This window comes from Camelus dromedarius, chromosome 17, assembly GCF_036321535.1.
Source record: "Camelus dromedarius isolate mCamDro1 chromosome 17, mCamDro1.pat, whole genome shotgun sequence".
Classification (NCBI taxonomy): Eukaryota; Metazoa; Chordata; class Mammalia; order Artiodactyla; family Camelidae; genus Camelus; species Camelus dromedarius.
The window spans coordinates 28,929,044-28,949,132 of record NC_087452.1 but is presented as its reverse complement, the minus strand read 5'-3'; the positions used below and the strand labels follow the sequence as shown (position 1 = coordinate 28,949,132).

General features: G+C 40.2%; 1 protein-coding gene across 6 annotated transcripts in view; it reads right to left on the bottom strand.

The window, feature by feature from the left end:
* The window catches only part of ERC2 (ELKS/RAB6-interacting/CAST family member 2), an 870,990-nt gene that overhangs the window by 334,544 nt on the left and 516,357 nt on the right, over window positions 1–20,089 (bottom strand). For all 6 annotated transcript variants that reach the window (XR_010384837.1, XM_064496413.1, XM_064496412.1 and 3 more), the window contains one exon: window positions 14,323–14,483. Coding sequence is in view for 5 of the 6 variants with exons in the window: in XM_064496413.1 (XP_064352483.1) it covers window positions 14,323–14,483 (161 nt within the window). In the remaining variant the exon portion in view is untranslated. The remainder of the gene's footprint in view (window positions 1–14,322; window positions 14,484–20,089) is intronic.

Below are 20,089 nucleotides of genomic sequence, written 5' to 3'. Positions count from 1 at the left end.
AGGTCCCTAGTTATTGCTCAGTGAGTTACAACTGAATTAATTAATGAACAAATGCTCTAAAGAAACTCTGCAGAATATTGTTTTTCCCCAACGAAATGGGGGCTTCTAGGGTGCAAGCAGATGTGATCATTAACAGAAATAGTGCAAGAAGCTGAATGGTTATGTTCAGGTCTCAGCAGAGATTCATGAGTTTAATCTCATTACAAAGAGAGCTTAATCTCAAGATTCATTCTGTACAGAAAAGCTACCATTAATCAAGACCCAAGAACCCTTAGGCATAGAAGATATGACCAATCACCAGTTCATGTTCACACTTTGAAAGTTGTTATTTGTTTTTTCTTCAAAATCCTGAAGAGTTACCATTCAGGCAAGAAGTTGAAAAGAGGCATGATCAAGAAAGGCCTTCCCTCCCAGTCATGTGTAGAAATGTCAATAATCACCAAGAGATAACAAAAACTCTACACAAAATATAATCATGTCAGTCCTGGGAACGCTGAGACATAATGGCAGAAACCAGGGTGACTAGAACAGAAAATCGATTAATGAATGTGTCAAGTGGTATAAACCTTTCTGATTTCCCTGTATACTACCACTAAATGGTCCACTTTGCTGCTTTATAGCAATATTTTTAAAAAGTTAAAATCTAAGCCTCTCACATTTGGGTCCCAGTGGGTTTCAACTTTACAGGGAAAGGCCTTCATTAGAATTCTCCTCCACCTTAAAGTGTTTTTAATTTGGTGTCACAAATGTTTATCTAAAAAAAGAATGTTTATATTGAAATATCTATGAATGAAATGATATAATGTCTGGGATTTGCTTCAAAATAACTCAGGGATAGGAGTGGGGAAATGGGGGATAGGAAAGAAACAGGATTGGGAATGAGTTGAATAATTACTTAAGTTGGGTGATGGGTATACGGGGGTTCACTTTACTTTTGTGTGTAACTGACAGTATTTTTAAAAAGACTGTCATTTAACAGTAATTTATGCAAGCCCATTGGACTGCCAATTAGGAAAGTGATCATTCTCATAGAAATATTCCCCTCTATTCCACAGAAGCACCCTCTGCTTTTAGAGGAAGAGAAAACCAGCACTCACCAATACCAGACTTATAGTCGTATCTCATTTGGGTGCTTGTCTGTTTCTTCCCAGTATCTGCATGGACCCCACATTAAAAGGCAGACTTCTCAAAAGTACTTTTTAAAAAATATTATTTAGTAAAGAATTTTCAATTGATCAAAATTCTTTAAAATTCTCTTCTCCTCTAAATATAGGCATTTGATAAATTCACCTTTCCAAATGAGAAGCTTATCTAACTTCGATACATTCTTCATTGAAAGGCCTTCTAAGGAAATGAAAGTTTCCAAAGGAAAGTTTTAGAGCTATTTAGGAAACAGTTGCTCAGAAACATAAGATGCAGGCAATGCCCAAGAATAAGAGTAGATTACAGAAAAGTTCATATTGAAATCAATTGGATAGAACTAAAGAATCTATGTCCCCAAAGAAAAAAAATCACCTTGAATTATAGCCAAGTGTATAGGCTACCTCACTAAATACTAAAGTTGCATGACACTGTTAAATAGTGGAAAAGGCTCATTTTTAAGCTTTCTGAATCTACCTGGTCTGGGGCTGCCTGCCTCCAGATGGGAGAAGGTCTGTGTGTTGGGCATGGGCCAGTGTTAAAACTCTTCTACAGCCACTAACACAGCTGGCTCAAGGCCCGTAGTATTCCAGGAAGGAGGTGGGCTGCTGGTTCAAGGAGAAAAACTAAATATATGCAGGCTAGGAGTGGACCAGTACTTCTTAATCAAGGGTGATTCTGTCTTCTAGCAATGTCTGGAGACATTTTTGATTGTCACAAGTAGAGGATGGGGACTTTTCCTGACATCTAGTAGGTAAACGTCAGGAATGCCACTAAACATAGGACAACCCTGAAACAAAGAATTATCCAGCCCAGTGCTGTAGAGTGCTGTTGAGAACCCCTGGGGTAGACCAGTGGTTGCCACAATTCCCTCACAGCCCCCATGCATGGAGGGATGAACGTGCTCAGGGGAGCAAAACACAGAGCTGGCAGGAAGAGAAGAGAGGGGCACCCATCTCTGCCACTCCTATAAACAATCTAAACACAGTCCTGTAAATTCAGTTCCCCACATGTCTCTTTAAATCTTCCACTTCTCTCCATCTCCACTGTCACCAACCTAGGACAAGCTCTCCCCATCTGGAAGATTGCACCAGCTTTCAAACTGTTATGTCCGCATCCAAATCTATTCTCTGCACAAAAGCCTTGGTACAATGTACTGGTCAAGCATGTGGCCAGACTACATGACAATCCTGAGGAGTTCAAATCCCATCTTTGCTACATGACCCTGGGCTAGTTATATAACCTCTTTGTGCCTCTGCTTTCTCAAAGGTAAAATGAAGATGACAACAGTACTTTTCTTAGAGTGTGTTGTGAAGATACTAAGTTGATGTTTACAAAGCTCTTCAAACATTTCTGGCACATGATAACTACACTGTAATTGCTTTTTATAATTTTCAAATGATAATCTGATCATGTCACTTCCCCTCAATGGGTTCCTCTTATTTGGACAAATATCAACAATCTGACCATGGCCCCCAAGGTCCTGGGTGGTCTGGCCTCTGGCACCCCTCCAGCCTCAACCAATCCTGCTTTTCCCCTTGGTTTTTGTGCTCCAGCCACACAGGCCTCCTGCAAGTTAATGGAAGGTATGTTGGTCCCTTCTGCCACAGGGCCTTTGCAAAGGCAGTCACCTCCTCTTGGAAGGTGCTCCCCAACCTGACTCCACTCACCAACCCTGCCTCTTCATTTAATTAACTCCCACTCACCCAACATATCATGGCTTATCCTCAGGCAGCCCTTCTACTACCTTCAGGATGCTCTCATGGTTCCACAAAACTTTCCTTTTTTCCCACACTTATCCCAGCTGTAATTCTACATTCAGATTTCTAATCCTGTAATTGGACATTAGATTGTTCATCCATTCTCTCAATAACTAACTCTGACTTCCTAGATGATTTGTTTTATGAAAGAGTGAGTGAGTCAATGACTGAACAAATGACTTGATCAATGAGCTTGTACCTCAGGCCACAGTGCTGCATTACAGCAGTTGTTGATCAAAGCTGTAATGCCTTTAGCTTTATAGGAGCCCCAAATGCTCTGAGCTTAGCTGAGAAGATGCCATCCATGGCCTAGAGGTAGCTGACTTGTACTCAAGCCCAGGACCTCTAGAATGTTCTTTCCTTCAGTCCCAAGAATCTCTTCCTTGTTCAGTCAAACCAACTTCCCCAAGCCTAAAGAATGAAAAAGGAATTTTTTCTTCATTATGTATGGTGAGAGCAGGGGGCTGTTTTCACTAGTCCTAAGACTGAGGCTGACTCTGAGAACATCAGCTTTACGTCTTTCTGGGGTCAGGGCAGCAGCAGTCACTCGTGTTCAAGGGTCATTTGACAACCAATTGTTTTTAGAAAACCACAGAATGGCAGTTTTGTTTTAATGTTTTGACTACAGCATCAAGCAATCTGCTTCTTTTTCCAAAATTACTTACTATGGGAAATGTAAACATTTTCTAACAACGCCTTCTCAAATTATCCTAAAAAATCTCACACATGTGACCACAGCATCACGGCCTTCCCCACTCTACTGGTCTGGGTCTGGCCGGAAATAGAATTCACCACAGATGGGCCCAATGATGAGATTTCAATGAAAGGACCACAGAGGAGAGGTGGGCAGCTTTAATAAAGCAAATAAAATGTGTTACAGAACCCAGAAACTGGCAACAGAGGGTAGTCATTATTGCACCTTGGGCTGAAGGGACAAGAGGAGACATGAGTTAATAACAATTCCAGTGGGAGCTAAGCATGGGGGCACTGCTGAGAGAGAACTATAGACATGGAGAGAAGTCCCTGCTGCCAGAGACGTGGCCCCAAAGCAAGAAGGAAACAGGGAGGAAATTCTCTAGCCTCTCATCTCTTGCAGTGCCTCCTACCAGCCCTGGACCCAACCAGAAGTTAGCCAGTCAGGGAACCCCATCGATTTTATCCTACAGTGGGCAGCTTCCCATGGCACAGTCTCCCCTCCTTAAAAATGGCAGGAGTAGGAGAGAGCAGAGCATAACCACTGGGTCTACCCAACCCCATATTGCCTTAGAATAAAGCCTTAGCTGACAGAAGTCTTAGAGATGCACAGAAGGAAAAGTTTTCCAAGGAAACTTCCAGAGATAGAGCCAGGAAGAGAAAGAAGCTCCAAGATCAGGGCTCATGATGTGAACACACAAACACCACTTTCAAAACAGAACAGAAAGACAATTTAACTTTCATCATAACTACATGCTGGCACTACCTGCAGTGTACTCCACAAATCTCTTCAAGTAAGCAAAGCGTTGGGTGTGAGTTAATAACAGATTCTCAAGTTGGCCACAGCCTCCTGCAGGTTCAAATTAAGATCCTAGGGATATTGGTTTAACCTAAAGATCAGGTCAAACACTGCATTTCAATTTTTACAATCCATACATAGGTTCCCAAATTCCATGACTGGAAAACAAAAGATTTTGGCTGTTCTTGACTGGTGGCTTGGCTTCAGGCTGTAGTTTTCAATTGCTTTGCTCCCGAGGAAATGAGTGATCTCCCCTCAACATCTCATTCTCCTGCCAGATTGCCAGAGCCTGCCCCTTCTCTGCCCCTAGACATGCATGTGCATGCACACACACACACAAATACACACACACACACACACACACACACTCTCTCTCTCTCCTTTCCAGGTGCTTGGTCTGCCTCCTGCCCAATAGTCAAAATTACAGTCTAGCAAGATAATCATTATGTTGAAAAAATACAGAAAATATTTTGACCCTCATCACTTCATAGGACACCATATCAGTCATAGGAAAGAGAGAGAAAAGAAAGAAGAGGAGAGAAATATGAGAAAAAGTAAAGAAGAAAGTAAGTAAGGAAGAAGGAAGAGAGAAAGAAGAAAAAAGGAGATTGGGTAGAAGAGACAGCAGGAGTGGATAAGGTAGGGGAAAGAGAAAGAGGCAGCTAGCAGGAGGCAGAGTATAATTTTCATAAGCATTCATTCATTCTTTCATCAAATTTTTATCAAGTGCTTTTCAGGGACCAAGAACATTCAAAGCCTTCCTTACTTCCATATTATACCTCGTCCTGTAACCCTGCTAAGTCTTCACTCACTTGGAGCCTTTTGTCATGCCCTCTGTCAATGAGGACGCAGATCTCGATGTTCACCCTCTACATCCTCAGGGTTGAGGCTTCCCCTGATTATATTTGCCATACATTTAACCTATGCAAAGATGATACCACAGGGAGGCAGAGGAACCCTAAAAGTTGGGATCTGACCCTAGTCCTGCCCTTCACAGTACTGGCAGCTGGTCTGGGCCACAATCCATTTCCTAATGATGTCCCTGCTCTGGAACACATTCTCCCACCTTTGCAGTGTCCTCATTTTTCTTCTATCCTTTTTTGCTCTAAATGACCACTGCAAAAAGTGGTTCCTAGGAAAATACCTAACTATCTGGAAGGATGTGATGAAAGAAGGAACAAAGGTGGAAAGAGAGTAAAAGGGGCATCAGTTTACAGGCTGGAGGACTGGCCAATTTCATACACATATAGTTGGGCAAACCTAGAACTCGAGAGAGCCAAAGGTTAAAAAATGATGGAATACTGGAGCTGGAGAGGACTGCACGGTCTGCTGAGCAGTAGGCACTGATGGATTAGATCTTTTGTATCTTAGCCAGAATTTATACACAGTCTCTGGGGGACTTGGATCTGAGATTTGTGCCATTCCATTGGGGAACTACATGCTGAGCTGGTCTATCGTACCAAGAAAGCTAGCCAGAGTCAACAGGTCAAAGTCACACAAAACATGAAGTCCCCAGTCTACCAGGCCCTCTGGGCCAAGATCACAGTCTGAAGGGGGAAGACACATCACATCCTGCATGAGTCCCCTTTAAAAATAAGTTAAATTCAATCAGAGATGAGACCCTACTAAGCTTTTCTCTTTTCCCTCATTTCATAAATACCAGTCTAAAAAAGAAAGTCTAGCTGTGGGTTTCCCACCCCGGTACTCTTAGCATTTGGGCTTGGATCATTCTTCGTTGTTGGAGAGGCTGTCCTGCGCATTGTAAGGTGCTTAGTAGCTTCCCTGGTCTCCACCCGCTAGATGCCAGTAGAATTTCCGCTCCAGTTGTGACAACCAAAAATGTCTCCAGACTTTGCCAAGATTTGGCAAAATTACCTCCAGAGTAAGAACCATTGCTTTAGAGAATCAGAAAGTATCAACATGGTCATCTGAGTCCAGAGCTCTGTTTGCAATTGGAGAGACTGGGGAAGGTTGGCCTTGGATCACTCAGCTCTAAGTGGCAGATTCAGGATATGAACTTAAGGGCTGAGAGCCCTCCTCACTGCACCAGAGAACTTTTGTTTCAGGACCTGATATGTGAACTGGCTGTATAGACTACCCCTTGGCTTCTCCCTTGCCTCCTGGGGCTAAACCCAGCAGTACCCACCACGGTCTTAGATCAAGTACTTAACAAAATTCCTCCAACAGGAAGTTGATCTTGGATTGGAAGGGATCACAACTGCCTCCTTTGACTTGCCATGCTTCAGGAAGTTAGAAGGCCTGCACATTTCTCTTTCTTTTTTTTAATGGTTGACCTTCCCTGGCACCCATGGAGCTGCTGCTATGAGGATGGAGATAACATGAAGTATGGTGCTTGGAATAATTTAAGCTCTACAATTCATAAGCATTTAGATTATTTAAGTGCTGATTATGATTATTTAAGCTGAAAGATTATATGGCTCTAGCTCAGAAAATGTTTGTATTTCTATTAAAAACCACCAGGCCAAGGGATTCCTATGACTGACATTTTTCACTATTAAAACTATATATACAGAGCATGTTTTTCACCAAAAGACAGTGTGTCCCTTATTTTGTTTTAAGATAAGGAAGCTGACTTCAAAGGCTTCCTTCAAATAGCTCTATCTCTGCCTCCTCCCTCCCGCCATTACTCCAGCCTGCTGTCCTGCTTCCCAACACAAGTTGGAGGAAGCACCTACCTGCCCATTGCCTTCTACGATTTAATCAAAACTGGTCCCACTATTCCCAGACTTAAAACTCTTACAATGACAACCCAGGTTCTTCACTAGGAGACAGTGTGAGGCAGTCTGTCAGTGGTTAAGCTCATGGACTGTAGTGTCAAACAGACTTGTATTTGAGTTCCAGCTGTCTGAGCCTCAGTCTCTGCATCTAAACAATGGGGGCAATAACAGTCCCCATCTCACAGGAGGTAGCAGCAGTGTGTGGGTGAAGTACCTAGCCACAGCCTGACATTTAATAAGCACTTAAGAATTGGGAAATGGGATTAATATTACCACTGAACAGAGTCTGCATACGCTGAATAGTATATATGCCTGGACTAGTTTAATTCTTTGAAGGCATTTTAATCAGAGACAGTACATTCCTTAGGGCAGGGAGAGTGAAGGGTTCTTGATTCTACCTGACAAGCAATTTAACCACTAATTCTTTCTCTGTAATGATTTGTGAAATATGTCTCTGCTTGGCTCATATATTTCACATCTAGAGAGTTTTATGAAAAATAAATGCAATATACAAAAGTATAGGGAAACTCTATTGTGGCCCTATTACAGAAGACAGTGTCCTAAACCAAGCAGTCATTTTTAGCTTTTGGCAAAAGTTTCTGCATTCAAATAAAGATCCTCAAGGGAAGAAAACAAAGAAGATTCCAGTATCTCCTAAATATTTCTCATGTTCCAGATCATTCATTTATTTAGAATTATTGTTAGAATTCCACATTGAAATTGGAATTGTGAAGACCACCCCTCTGTCCCCTCCCTGGGGAATGGGAATTCTCTCTACAGCACCTAGAACAGGTAATCCCCCCCCCCCCAATTTGGTGACATATCTCAAAAGACTACAGAGTTCCAACTGCTACAAAGCTTTACTAAGCACTGAAGGAAGGACTTCCTCCTCTTAAATTCTACACCTGAGCTCTATCTAGTACAATCTTCTGAAGGAGCATAAATCAAGTCCACTCCTTTCCTTTCATGTCATCCCTTTAACAGTTAAAGGAAGAATCCGCTTCTTGGCCTTCTCTAATGTCCCTCACCCATCAGTTATCCCAACCATGAGAAGATTTTTCAGGGATCCCTCAACTTGTTCACTCATCACGTGACCTTACCTAATTTACCAACCCTGTTATCCAGAAATGAACTCAGATATATACTGGACACGTATGCATACAAGTAAATACCTGTTAGAAATACTACCTCTAAAGGTGTAGTTGCAAAGTTTTTTTTAAAATAATCAGTGAGATAACATACCAGTTGACACATTTTTTTCATACTTTATTTCAGCAAAGACTGCTAGTTGCCTCCAATACCCCTTTACCCCTTTCCTTCCTTGGTTCTGAGTTCACTAAGTATTAGCTGGGCATAGAGCCTCCCAGCTAAAGGCTGCATTTCCCTGCCTGCCTTCCATCTAAGTGTGACCATATGACTTAAACACTGATCAGTGGGCACCTTCCCTGCACTGGTTCTTGCACCTACGTAGAATGGAGGGATTTTTGTCCTTTCTGTTCACTTAGAACAGCACTGAGATCAATGTCTAAGGTGTAGAAGTCTTTGCATGCAGTAGATGCCCCTTAGGATAGTTGGAGCTGAGGCAAAAACCTCACATCATGAGATGGACACCCATCATATGCAGAAAATGGCAAAGTATCAAGACAGAAGGTGTTTGGGTCCCCAGTGACTACATAGCTACTTGAATGAGCGCTGGAATGTGGGGTTTTCTGTTCCTTGCATTGAAGCTAATTAGACCATTCTACTATTCTAAGGTTATTTTCTTTGCAGTTAGGTTTTGCTTACCCACTATAAGCTTTATGTACAGCAAGCCTTTTCTCTTCCACTAAAGGCTCTAAGCCACCAACTTCAGGGTTACAAGAAACAGAAATCATGAGTGGTAACCAACTTGACTGCCTGCAGCTCAAATCACAATTGAATAAGCAGTTCTTCTCTCTACCACCTGTCCTCAATCACTGCAGGTAACTTAGAAAGCTGTGACAAGCTTTGCTAGTGTTCTAGCTGACTCAGTTTACTTTTAGAATAGAGCAGGAGGAAAATAAAAACAGACTGGGACATTCCAAGACACATCACCGTAGTATTTAATTTTTTAAAAATTGAACATGCCAAGGTTTTTCTAAACAAACCATTGGTTAGAGAAAAAATTGCAGTGCAGCCTCCTCACCCCACCAAAAAAACTGTTGAAAGCATAAGGCCAATTGGAATTTGAAGATAGGATCAGTGTATGCTAACTGTAACGGGTTTACCTAATTTATATTAATATATCACATAACATTATACATATATGGCTTTTTACGGCTTAAAAATCACTTTCTCGTAAATGCATAATTTCATTCAATCCCCATAACATCTCTCGCAAATGAGTTTATCAATTTTAAGTAACATTTGCCTTCAAAACTCCTCTCCCAGGCTCCATTTATCCTGTCCAAATTGCCAGGCACTTAGGATTCCTTCCTAAAGAAATGTGATTTGTCTTTTCTCATGTTGGCATGAAGTAAAGAATAAATTGATTTTATCATTTTCTGCACCCTGCGTCTTCTTTGAAGTGTACTTACCTAATGAGTGGCTCTCTCAGAAAGGATCCTAGATCAAAGAGGCCAACAGGATAATGCCTTGGAATAAGCTGCTGTCTTACCTCACTGTAAACTTCCTAAAATAGCCCAGTGTATACAAAGGCTTTTGAGGCTATCTGGGGAAGATGTCTAAAATGCAACAATACCCAGTAAATTAAGATGGATCTCACAATGTCACCAGATGAGTTAAAGCATAGAGGTCCCCTTAAAATCTTTACATAGGTATAAGAAATCACCACAAAAAAATCCAAAATACACACTTAAAAGTATGTAACTTATAACCAGCTCTCATGTCTCTTACTCATTCAGTATTTAATACTAAATGGAACAGATCAGTTAGCCTGCCTGTCTGCCTATTAAATTCCTATGCTAGTTTAAATCATCTGAGCAAATGCACACAGATAGATTTTAAGTACTCTATCTCATGGCCTTCAATTCCTTTTAGCCACAGATATCAAATTCACCAACCTCAAGTTAAATAATTGAGCTCTGGTTACTGGAATGCAAGCTCATTAACCAGCACTAATAAAACCAAACATATAGAATGATGTTCTTAATATTATTTTAATAAAATCCCTTTTAAATAGAAGCAAACGTAACAAAGACAAACCATTATGAAATGTTTTAGTAAGAGCTTTTAGATATTTTTTAAGTAAAAAGAATAATATTATACACAAGGAAAGACAATATTATGTTCTTCCATAAAAATGTATGGTTGGGAATTCTTAGTTTCTTCCAGTGTGGGAATAATGACTGACAGAATACAAACCAATGAAGATCAAACTGAAAAAGGAAGTACTGGGGGAAAGCATTCTACACAAGGTAGAGTCAAAGGCTCTCCTTTGGTCTCAGTTTCTAAAAGAGTTCTCAGACTTTAGGGTGGTACACAGCATGTCCCTCTTTACCCCAAATAATCATGAGAGGTCCTTACCAATGGAAACAGCTTTAAAGTGGGATTCCAAACTTCTCTGGTTCCATAAGAAGCTACTTTATTCATCTACCTATTTATTTATTTTTTTGTTCATTTCCTTCACTCATTTTACTTAAATTCAAGCTCAAAAAGTGCAGGCATTTCTGTTTGCTCACATAGAACAGTACCCACCACAAAGTTGGTGCTCAACAAACATTTATGAATTCTTGTACTAACTCATCCTTTCATTTCTTAAATGGAGGTTTTACAAAACATGAAAGTACAATCTAATTTTCTTAAAAAATAAAGAGCATTTGTAAAAGTACACACCAAAATGCTATAAGCATCCATCTCCGCATGGTAAGATTACAGGTGATTTTGTTTTTTAATTTTATTCCTTATATTTTTTTTTTCTAAAATGAACACTATTACCCAAACAAATATCTAAAAGGCTGTCTGTTCTTTGGGTGGGGCTCATGTGAAATGTGTGTAGCTCTGAAACAAAAACCAAGACAAGTGGGAAGATTACATGGAAAGCCATTTCAGTTCCATACAGGGACGAATGAGCTACCTGCAAGAGCCATGGAATATGAACCACCACCTTATGAGCCCATGACTTCCAATGGAAATGGTGTTCACCAGGGCAGGGCCTAGAGGATTCTTTATTAGTAATTATGGGGACCGGACTCTGGCTTACGGAGGCTGGAAGGTTAGACCCAGCTGCTTTCCAATTCAGTACTAACACTCTGTGCCATTTGATTTTGCAACAAATTTAACAGACACCGCCTCTCATTTCAAAATCCCTTTTTATGTTTCAAAGCACTTTCACATATGCTAGTTTATATTAATTTTAGTTCAGTACTTGAAAAAAAAAAAGTCCTTTCCCTAAGACAATTCTGTAGAGTAGGCAGGGCAGGTATTATCACCTCCAGGTTACTGAAGAGAAAACTGAGGCAATCAGAAAATTATCTCCTTTAATATTATGGATGAGTTGACAAACCACATCTTTCTCTTGACTCATGGCCCCACTCCTCTTTCCTCTAACACCACACAATCTCTCCCTTGCTACCAGGGTTAGGAAATTGGGTAGATTTGCCTATAGTGCCTGCTAGTTGCATTAAACCAGCAATGCTCGGCACAGAGTGATAGTAAATACTGATAATGATATATCCTGCTGACTGCTCCCACTAACCTACACTGACTTGGTTAACATCAAGTAACTAATATGTCAACTCAGCTTCAAAATCAAGATTGACCAAACCATTTGGTTGACTTGAAAAGCCCAAGAGGCTGATAAATCTAGTTGGGGTTCTCAGTCAACATAATTGCCTGGTACCTGTGTCCCCATTGTCCCAGGAAGAAGCCCGTAAGTGAGGTTTCTGGGCCAGTTAAATAGTGAATGAGGTCCATATTGGGCTTAATGAAGCAGGGCTTTGTTACTTTTATCAAAGGAATTAACAGGGGAATTTCATATTTATTTTGCAGTGGCAGCAGATTAAGCACTTCAGCAATAATGTGGCAATTCACCAAAAGAGGTCTAAGTTAGGTGCTATCTGAAATCATGAAATTAAGTGGGAAAACATACACACGGAAAAGGTTTATATGTTTTAGAAAAATAAACCCAAATTTTAGATAAATGATCCTCTTCACAAAGTATACTAAACAAATGACATATTTTCATTGGCCATTAGTGCCATTTACACACATGTATCATTTTCCGTATGCCAAGCCCTCCTCTGAGTGCCTCTCCTCAGAACTACCCCACGAAAGTCATTATAGGAGGAAACTGGAGGGTCGGCAATGTTAAAGTCATTTCCCCCAAGTCATACAGCCACCAAGTGGAAGCAACAGGATTTCAACCCAGCTCTGATGACTCCCAAACACCATGCTTCACCATTACTTCTTCTTTCAAAACGTTGAAAGTATGTACTCTTTTTATAAACAGGAAATAATGAAAGTTTCCTTATAATGGCATAATAAATCACTCCAGGAGATGCAGAGTTAACTTGGGAACAGCTGGAGGACAATGAGAGAAACTAGGCTGAATCTGACACATAACAACACACAAGAAGGGAGAAGCAAATGGGAAGGAATAAAGGCTGACAGAATCAATGTACCCACATTGCAAAGAAATTGTTGCTCAAGGTGATCGTGTTATGAATGCTTGAGATAATTTTCTTTTAGGCTACATAAAATCCAGTCTCCAGCATTCACTCTATTCACCCCTTTAGCAAACAGTTATTGAGCACCTACATATGCAGGCACTGTTCTAAGCAGTATGATTACCGCAGTGACTCAAATAGACAAAAGTTCTGGGCTTGGCGGAGTTCACCTAAGCTCCATGAGAAAATGGGGTAGTAGAAAGGGAGCCTGAGTAGAAGATTTTGGTTTTGGTCCTGGCGAGATGGCCTTAAGCATATTACTTGAAATCTCTCTGAGTCTCAGTTCCCTCACTTCTAACTTGAGAATAATAATATCTGTTTTTATTATACCATCTTTTATTAGGAAAAATCAGAGTTTATATGTGGAAAAAAATTACTATTCTTTGGTCTTGGAGAAACTGAGGTAGTTGACGAGGAATAAAAGTTTTGTCCTCATTATTAAATCCTTCAAAATATTTCATTCCATATTTTCCATGATCTAAGCTTTCTGGGTTTAATGTTAACCATGTGTAAGACTTGCAGGGTCAGGATAAGGTTATTCTCCCATACCTAGCCACCAATTTCAAAGTCTGTGTTACAGACTTACTATGCCATAATTATGAACATTTCCCCTTATTGTGGAAAGGGATTGAATTTAAATTATATCTTAGTGATTATTTCATTTTAAAACTTGCAGAGAGAGAGATGATGCTTCTTGCCTGCTTTTTTAAGAAACAGATCTGTAGCAATCGATTATTTCTAAAGTATTTGAGCAATTATTTTTCCTATGTTCTTCCACAGCAGTATTATTTCATTGTGAGAACAAGGCAACAGCTAGGTGGAGATGGGTGTGTCATAACCCTACAGGAATGACCACTGCCTGACATGCAGCCTCATTTTTTTTAAAGTCTCACTTTGATTAAATCAAAGAAAGACTTTTGTTCCAGTCTCCTGCTAGCCCTTACCTCCTCAATGAGGCAGGGGCAGGGGGCGGGGGGGCAGGGGGGCAGGGGGAGGGGCGGTGGTGTTGTGGGGAAAATGCAGAGGGGTTTCCAAGCCTGTTTTTATCAGCCCAGCAAATCAGAGTCCTGCTTTCTAAACAAAGAGGTGCCAACCTTGAGACTATGAAAGCCAACACAAGTCAGGTATTGTACACAAGTGCAAAGAATATAATTAGCAAAGTTATAGTCACAATGAGGAAATACCTCCTCGGGAAAGTTTCCACTTAACTCTGAGCAGGACTTAAATTACCATTGTGCTTAACAAGGCCTCTGTCTCTTGGCCAGTTCAGACCTTTAGATAGATCTAAGAATATTAGTGCCGTCCGCAAAACACAGAGGCACAAAACCTAATGCTGGATTTTTTTTAAAATAACAGATGTGAAAAATGTGCAAATTGGAACACAGAAGCTATAATGTAAAAACGTAAGCATAGTCACGGAAACGATTAGTCAAGTGCTAAATTATTCTTTCTCCAAGCTCTTTCTTCCTCTTCTCTAGCCTTCCCTTTCCCATCTCTAAAGAGAATTTAGAAAAAGAGAGACAAGAAAAGCAAAACTTGGTACTCACTTCATCTCCAGAATCTCCTCCAGCTGTTTTCTCCTTTCTATCCGAAGGTTGGCCAAGTGTGCTTCTTTTTCAGCCAGGGATTGCTGCGTGGAGGAAAGGCGTGCCTTGGTGGCATCCAGTTCCTGTCTGGTCTTCTCCAGTGCATTCATCAGTTCCTCTATCTGAAAGGCACATGGAATTCAGTGTGTTATTTCTCCTCCATTCAAGCACAAGGTGTTCCTTGCTAGCCTGTGTTCTGACAGTAGACACAAAGGAATCATAGTCATCCTTGAATGGGCATTGCATCTTGGCATCCATTCTTTCTTTGTCACTGGTTAAAAATAAATATTTCAAATACAAGAAATGTCCAAATCTCTCCAAGGTCTTCATTCAGTTGTATTGTCAATAACTTTTATAGAAACTAATATATTTATTAGAAGTGGAGAAAAGTGGCTTGACCCAATTTCAACCTGTGTTTGGCAAAAATCTCAGATACTGCCTTCACAGTTGGCCGAAGGCAACACTCAAAATGCATTTTGCCTGGCACAATATACTTTTGTGTGTAGGCCCCAGAGTATTCTGACAGGAAGTTACTCTACGTGTTTCAGATTCATTCGTATTTTAACCTATCAAAGCCTTGTTTGGCAAAAGCGATTTGATGTCCAAGGGGCCTCAGGGGCCCCCCCTCACCTCACCTCCCTTTTTCACATTCAGGAAGTAAGGTTTGGCCAAAGGTAAACAGAATTCTAGCCACAAAAGGTTCAAGTTTGGTTTGCCCCTGAAGTTTGAGAGGGTTCTAAACTTGAAATAAATGACATGTAACTTTTATAGGGTGCTAATACACCATAGAAATAAGCCAGACTATCAAATATCCAGGGTTTTCAGCCAGGTCCCAAAAAATTGGACCAGGGAGCCCCAAGGCAAGGCCTTATCCTCCCCCAAACCATTGGAGGCTTTTAAAAGCCAACACACAACAAAGAGGGCTGGTGTTTATGGTTCTGTTCCAGAGACTTCCGTGGAGCAAGCTGGTGAAATGCCATCCCTTACATAGATGCATGCTGATTTAAAATCATGGTTTCAGGAAGTTTCTAGATTCCAAAGTTGATGTTTGGGTTTCTAAGTCACCCCTTCCAGCTGAACTTGGCAGAATGGGATCATCTATCACTAAAGTCAACAGAACACCCTTCAAAATGTGTCAATGACATGTTAAGTTCCAATTCATAAAGACTTTCTACACAATTTCTGCAGTTTTACATGGAATTTATTCAGAATAAGCATTATAGTTCACATCCAAAGTAAATTACAGGCTTTTAAGATTCATAAAACCCTACATTTTGCCCTGATAAAAAGAGGAAACTTGACGACCATGTAATGTAAATAAAAGCCAAAACCAAAAATGGTTTAAAAAGCAAGGAATATAAAGGCTAAATTATGAAACTCACAGAAGCACACGTTTAATTGTAGCAAAAATTGCATTATTCTTTAACTTTAGAAATATACAAAATCTAAAATGCAATCATAAACTTTTCAGTTTCTCATATAAGTTCATAGAATATCATAAATATGACTAGAAACCCTTCTACAAAGCAATACCATGAAGCTGAAGCAGATGTGAGGGTTGGTGTTTTGTTTTGTTTTGCCTTCTTTTTCCCTCTATTTTGATATCAGTGTTAAAAAAAATCAGTATTATGGTCATTCCAAGTGTCAACTTAGATAGTCTGCTTGACCCTCCATATGGATGGCCTATGTCCTCAGGACCCTGTTTCCTTTCATAAATTGTTCTTTATCCCAAGTGTATTACTGATCCCAGAGCTGCATAAGAGTGTTCAGGATTCTCTCCTGCTAAATCTCCCTCATTAGTTGAGCTGACCTGTCTGCAATCTATGGACACAGTATGCCACTCAACTGGGTTTCCAAGTTCTTAGTTTACCTGCCACCTGACTGCTTAGGGCAGGCACCAACTAGTTTTATATTAACCCAATTTTAACAATTTTACTTTAGAGTAATTACTATTAGACTACCCTGGTCATTTCAGCAATAACCACATGGAGAAAACCTGGGCACCTAAGAGAGATAATCCAGAGTTTTTACTAATAGAGATGCTGTTGGCTTCCAACATTAATAATTCCTAGTTTGAGGTGAGACTGCTATTCTCCACACCTTGGAAGCAGAGTCTTGAAGTAGCTTCCCAGGCCAACGCCTTCCACTCCTCCTAATTCACCTGGCCAGTGGGGATTGCACACTGAGGACCACCTGGGGCACTGGCCTCAGATATACTGTTCTAGTCTTCACACAGCCACTGTTTCCATCTGTAACTTTGTGCAAATAATCACTTCATTCTTGAAGCCTCAGTTTTCTAGATGATGCCCATGGTACCTCCTGTGTTAAATGTTCTAGAGTTCTGCAAACTGTTTCTTTTCCTATCAAAGCAAGAGCATTAAAAAGCAAAAAATGTTTTCCCTTCTGTGATGGTCATTAAGGTGACTCACAATATTCTAGTTCTCCTTTTTATAGGCACTTGGTAGGACCATACTTCTCCTCTTCCTTTAAGATGGGTGAGGCTTTGGCTAATAAAATCATTGTCATTTCAAGGGAAAAGAGTTTAAATACTAGCAGTGAACTCCAACCTTCCCTTTTCCCTGCCATGGTAACTGCAGAAGCATGTTTCAGATGATGTCTCCTTCAGCCTCAATCCCTGAGTGACTATAATGAAGTCCAAGGGCAACCCACATCACATAAGCAAGGTACACATCTTTATTGTGCTACACCAGGAGATAAGGGGCTGTTACATCAGTGTGACCTGGCCTGTCTTGACTGGTCAACTGTCACACTTCTTACCAAGTGCTCTATACCTGCCTCCATCTCCCTACCACCAGTCCCCTCTCATCAAGAGGAAAGTGTTTTTTATTTTTCTATCCCATGGAAAATATTCTTACAGGCCACTGGTACCTTCCTTCTTGCCATATGTCTTTTCTCAATGTGTAGTTTGTACAGCTAAACAGTTTTCCAACTTCTTCCCCTCATTTGAAGTAACATTTTAACTGGCTATGTATATGTAGCTTGTGCCTTAAAATCTACCAGTGGCTCCATCAGTTTTGTCTGACACAAACACCTTTATCTCTTTCAGCTTCAGTTTCTTTATCTGGAAGCAGGAAATCATGCTGCTTATTCTATTAGATGTTTGTGGGCATTAAGTGAGATGATACAGCCTACACATCATTTATCTTCCATCTAACTGATATCAATAAAATAACAATTTTTTCTTATAATAAGGATAATGTACACTCTAGAATCTAAAAGATACAGATACGAAAATTTTAATGTTTCTTTTTATTTAAGATTAAATAATGATACTCTTTTTAGTTATGATCACCTAAAATCCTACTACATGCAGATAAACACTTTTAATACTTTGTTGTAATTTCCCCATCTCTCTCTCTATATGTGTGTGTGTATAATTGAGATGCTATATATAATTTTCTAAACAATTTTCAATAAATGTATCATTGGGAAGTTTCCCTTGTTATTAAATAACCTCTCTGAAACACAGTTTGATGGGTGAGTGGTACTGTATCCATTCCCCATTTTCCTAAAAGCCAACCCTTCCCTTGGGTCCTTGGAAGCTCTCCTTAGATTGGGAACCTATTTCCCCTGTTTCTTTTGCAAATTCTTCATCTCCCTGCATAACTGGAACCTTCCCCTAATGACTCTGTCCCACAGACATTTTCCTCATCCATGTGGATCCTCAGGAGGAGGACTGAGGTTTGTCTCCACAGTTCTCACCTCTATTCTGGTACCTTTGGAAACTTTATCTTCTTTTATTCACTTGACATCTTTCACATATACCCAACCACCTATCCATCATTTCCATTTGGGTGTCATAATATCACTTTAAATTCAGGATGATCAAAAGCCAGCTCATAATCCTTGGATACCTGTCTAAACCAAATCCTTACCACCCATCCATACCCACCCAACATGCCACTCCCTCACTCATCCACCATTTGGTCCAATGCCCTGACCTTTTATCAGTCACTCACGTTTAAAATCTCAGAATCATATTTGTCTCTTCCCTCTCTGTCCTGTTTATTTTCTATTCATCATTGCGTCTTATAGCTCTATTTTGGAAACACTTCTCAGCCTCATTATCTCTTTCTATCATTACTTTTGATGCTTCAAGCTTGGATCCCTTCCCCTCCCACATTTCTGATAGGGTTGAAAATTGTGTATGTGTGCATGGGTGTGTGTTTTGTCTCTATTTATCTCTCAGCCAGGTCTGTGCCTAGATTTTAGGAAATGGAATTAGCAAATGGGTAGCAAAGTGAACCTACACAACTGAGTGCAAAAGTATAGGACTTTGAAGGGCAGGTTATAATGACTGTTATAATAAAAAGTGGAACATAAAAGTGAGAAAGGAAAGGGGAATAATAAGCCTGAAGACTGGGGACACAGAGGTTTTGTTTTGTTTTAAGGGTGCAATAAGAGAACTGAGAAGAAGAGGAAAAGAGAAGGGGAAAAACTTGCTAGGGGTTATTCGTGGGGCCCCTTCAATGCTTTTACAAAGACACAAATTGAAGGTTAGACTTCCCTTTTGATTTTTTTCAGATGTTTTAACTGTGTATCTTTGAAGTGGACCCTGTGGATCTAGAATTAAAAGATGTCCCACAGGATTTATTGTTACAACTTATCTTCCTACTGCCAGGAAAACATGCCTAAACCACCAATATTTTGTGAAAAATATCACTGGCCTGGTTCCAACATCTCAAGGGGCTCCCGATTACCCACAGTAGTGGTCTTCAAACTGCGTTCCCTAGTGCAACAGGGGTTCCACAAAGGCATCTGGGGCTGATAAACAGATCAGTGGAAAGGAAGAAGTATGAATCAGCAGAGAGCCTTGTCCACCATCTCACACCCAAAGGGAGTAGTTCTACTTTTGTTTTATATGTAGCATTCCACTTATGATTTAATCTGAATTTTTTAAATTTTAAATATTTTGGAATACCAAGAGTGGTTAAAAGCATAGATTATGAAACCAGACTATATTAATAATAACTACTTTATCACTTATTAATTAAAGAACCTTGGGAAAGTGCCTGAGTTTCCTCATCTATAATAATAGTACATCTCATAACAGTTACTACAAGTACTAAGTAAAGAAACGCAAGTAAAGCTCTTGGTGCAGGGACTGGCAAATATGAAAACAGTACATTCTTAGAAAAGAGCACAGCACAGTGGTTACAAACAGAACTTAAGAGCTAGGCTACCATTTACTACCTGTGTCATTCTGAGTCAGTTATAAAAGCTTTCTGAGCCTCAGGTTTCTCACTTGTGATGTGTGAACTTAACTCAAAGGGTTTTTGTGAAGATTCAGTGAGTTCACATGTGTGATGCTCTAAGAACAACGCCTAGTACTTGGTGCCATAAAAGTGACAGCTCTTATTAATACAGTGCCTAGTAAGTATTCAACCCATTTTATGTTTGCTTATTACTGAATTCAAGATCTTGCCTTTGCTATCACCTACCCTCAACCATGCATACACACACACACACACACACACACACACACATACCCCTAAACTGCCCTATACTAACCTCTCCAATTACCAAAATCGCCTATCTTTTAAGGCTCTGCCAGAGCCCTGGCCTCCTTCACAGACACAGTGATTAAAAACTAGAGCTCTGAAAAGAGGCAGACCTGGATCAAGTTTTGGCTCCACCAATAGGATCTCTGTGACCTTAGGCCAATCTTAACCTAATGCTTCCTCAACTTTGTTGCACAGTTGAATCC